Genomic DNA, 2,400 nt, shown 5'->3' on the forward strand with positions numbered 1-2,400 from the left:
AAAGAGAGATTGGCTACTAGCCAAAAAATAAAGCGAGCTCCAAAGAATATAGGATCTGCATATATAAGGTATATCCGTCACCTCCCTAGGCTGAGGCAGAGCACCAGGGCTGAGACCCAGCTTGCTGGAGACTTACACAGCCTTGGGTAACTGGATGGCACAGAAGTCACCCAACGCTGCAGCAATGGTGAGACCAAGTGTGGCCCTGTGCATCTCCCGGGCACAGGGGCCCTTTTGTCCCATTTCTGTTGTCAGTGAATTCCAGGTTTTTTCTTCATCTCAAAAGAATTCAGAGATGAAGCACAGAGATTAAGTAAGTAGGTGAGTGAGTGAGTGGAAGTCACTCAGTTGTGTCTGACTCTTTGCAACCCTATGGACTGTAGAGTCCATGGAATTCTCCAGGCCAGAATACTGAAGTGGGTAGCCTTTCCCTTTTCCAGGGGATCTTCCCAACCCAGGGATCGAGCCCAGGTCTCCCAGATTGCAGCCGGATTCTTAACTAGCTAAGCCACAACTCTTTAATATTTATTTATGCATTTGGCTTCCCTGGTTTTTGTTGCAGTGTGCAGGGTCTTTAGTTGTGGCATGTGGGGTCTAGTTTCCTGACCAGGGATCAAACCCTGGCCCCCTGCATTGGGTGCTTGGAGTCTTAGCCACTGGACCACTCAGGAAGTCCCCAAGTCCACTCTTTAAACAAGTAAATCATTCTTCTTTGTTATTCTGAGTAGATTAAAGTTAGCTTTTCCATCTTCCCACAGACAACTTGGGCAACATTTCTAGACTTGTCTAGAAAGTAAAGCAAAAGTTTATTTAAGCAAGGATACAGCCTCAAAGGGAGAGTGGGTAGGCAGGTGAGGAGCTGCCAACCAGGGTTTCTTTGGCAAGTTGGTTTTGAGAAGGGTAAGAATGAAGGGACTGAATATTCCCTGGGGAATGAGGAGTTTGGGCGTTGACCTTCCTGATTTTTTCATCCCAGCTTCATTTTACTGAGGGAAGGAGGGATTTTGTCCCTATTTAGCTTAGAGTAGAAATGTCATGGTATACATGCCTGATGACTATTCTTATCTGTGAGGCTAATCTTATCATAATGACAGCACAATGGGCAAAAGGTTACATTTGGACGCAGGGGATTCCTGCCTTTCCTCACCTTTCTTGGTCGCCTGTTCAGTCCCTTATCACTCAATTTCCTGTAAGTCTGAAGGTGCCTGCTTTCCTTATCTGCCCATGGACTCCCGCTGTTTACAAGATGCATGACTTTGCTGTTACTTGGCTCCTGGCCCCATTTCTCTGCTCCTACATAAGCTGCATGCTGCAATATTTCTTGTGAGACTCCAGCCTGCATGACCTTTCCTAAGTTCCAAAGGGCAGAATCAAGGGAATTGCTAATCAAGGGAGGAGCCATCAAGAAACCACTTGATTAAAGAGATCAGAGCAGCTCATCAAGATGAGATCACCTGAGAAAAGGTGAACACACCCTAATCTTGTCAGAGACCCACCTTGGAGTCCCTTTTATAAAACCCTTCATTCAATCCTCCTGGGTTGGCAATCTAGGGGGAAAGGCAGCTACGCCACCGCCACCGCCACCGCCACCGCAATGGATGTGTTCCTCATGATCCGGCGCGGCAAGACCACCATCTTCACTGAGGCCAAGGAGTCGAGCACCGTGTTTGAGTTGAAGCGCGTCATCCAGGGTATCCTCAAGCGTCCACCAGATGAGCAGCGGCTGTATAAAGACAACCAGCTTCTGGATGACAGCAAGACATTGGGCGAGTGTGGTTTCACCAGCCAAATGGCACTACCTCAGGCCCCAGTGACTGTGGGGCTAGCCTTCAGGGAAGACGAGGCATTTGAAGACGTGTGCATCGAGCCCTTCTCCAGCCCACCCGAGCTGCCAGATGTAATGAAGCCACAGGACTCAGGAAGCAGAGCCAATGGACAAGCTGTGCAGTAAGACCCCCACCTCAACTGCCTCACTTTCCCACTAAAAGAGATTTGGGTGTCTTAAAAAAAAATTATCCTGGGTTGGGACACATAGTTTTTCAAGGCAGAAGCCCTTTGCCTGGCGAAGTAATAAAGCTCTCCTTACCTATTTCACCCAAAACTGAGATTCTCTTTGGCACTGGTGTACAGGGAAGCTGAACTTTCAGTAACAATGGTAGTTGCTGGAAATTTGCCCTCCAGAATGTGTCAAGAACCTACCATTTAGGGCTTCCCTGGTGGTCTAGTGGTTAAGAATGCAGGGGACAAGGGTTGCATCTCTGGTCCAGGAAGATGCCACGTACCTTGTGGCAACTAAGCCCATGTGCCACAACTACTTAAGTCTGCATGCCTAGAGTTCACGTTCTACAAGAGAAGCCACTGAAATGAGAAGCCCATGCAATGCAATGAAGAGCAGCCCCT

At 48.2% G+C, this 2,400-nt stretch overlaps 1 protein-coding gene across 1 annotated transcript; it reads left to right on the forward strand.

The window, feature by feature from the left end:
* Positions 1–567: 567 nt before the first annotated feature.
* LOC102265644 (elongin-B) lies at positions 568–1,951 on the forward strand. The gene has a single exon (XM_005886948.2). It carries the CDS (start codon positions 1,595–1,597, stop codon positions 1,949–1,951), a length of 357 nt encoding a protein of 118 aa, XP_005887010.1. The 5' UTR covers positions 568–1,594.
* Positions 1,952–2,400: the final 449 nt, after the last annotated feature.

This window comes from Bos mutus, chromosome 25 (assembly GCF_027580195.1).
Source record: "Bos mutus isolate GX-2022 chromosome 25, NWIPB_WYAK_1.1, whole genome shotgun sequence".
Classification (NCBI taxonomy): domain Eukaryota; kingdom Metazoa; phylum Chordata; class Mammalia; order Artiodactyla; family Bovidae; genus Bos; species Bos mutus.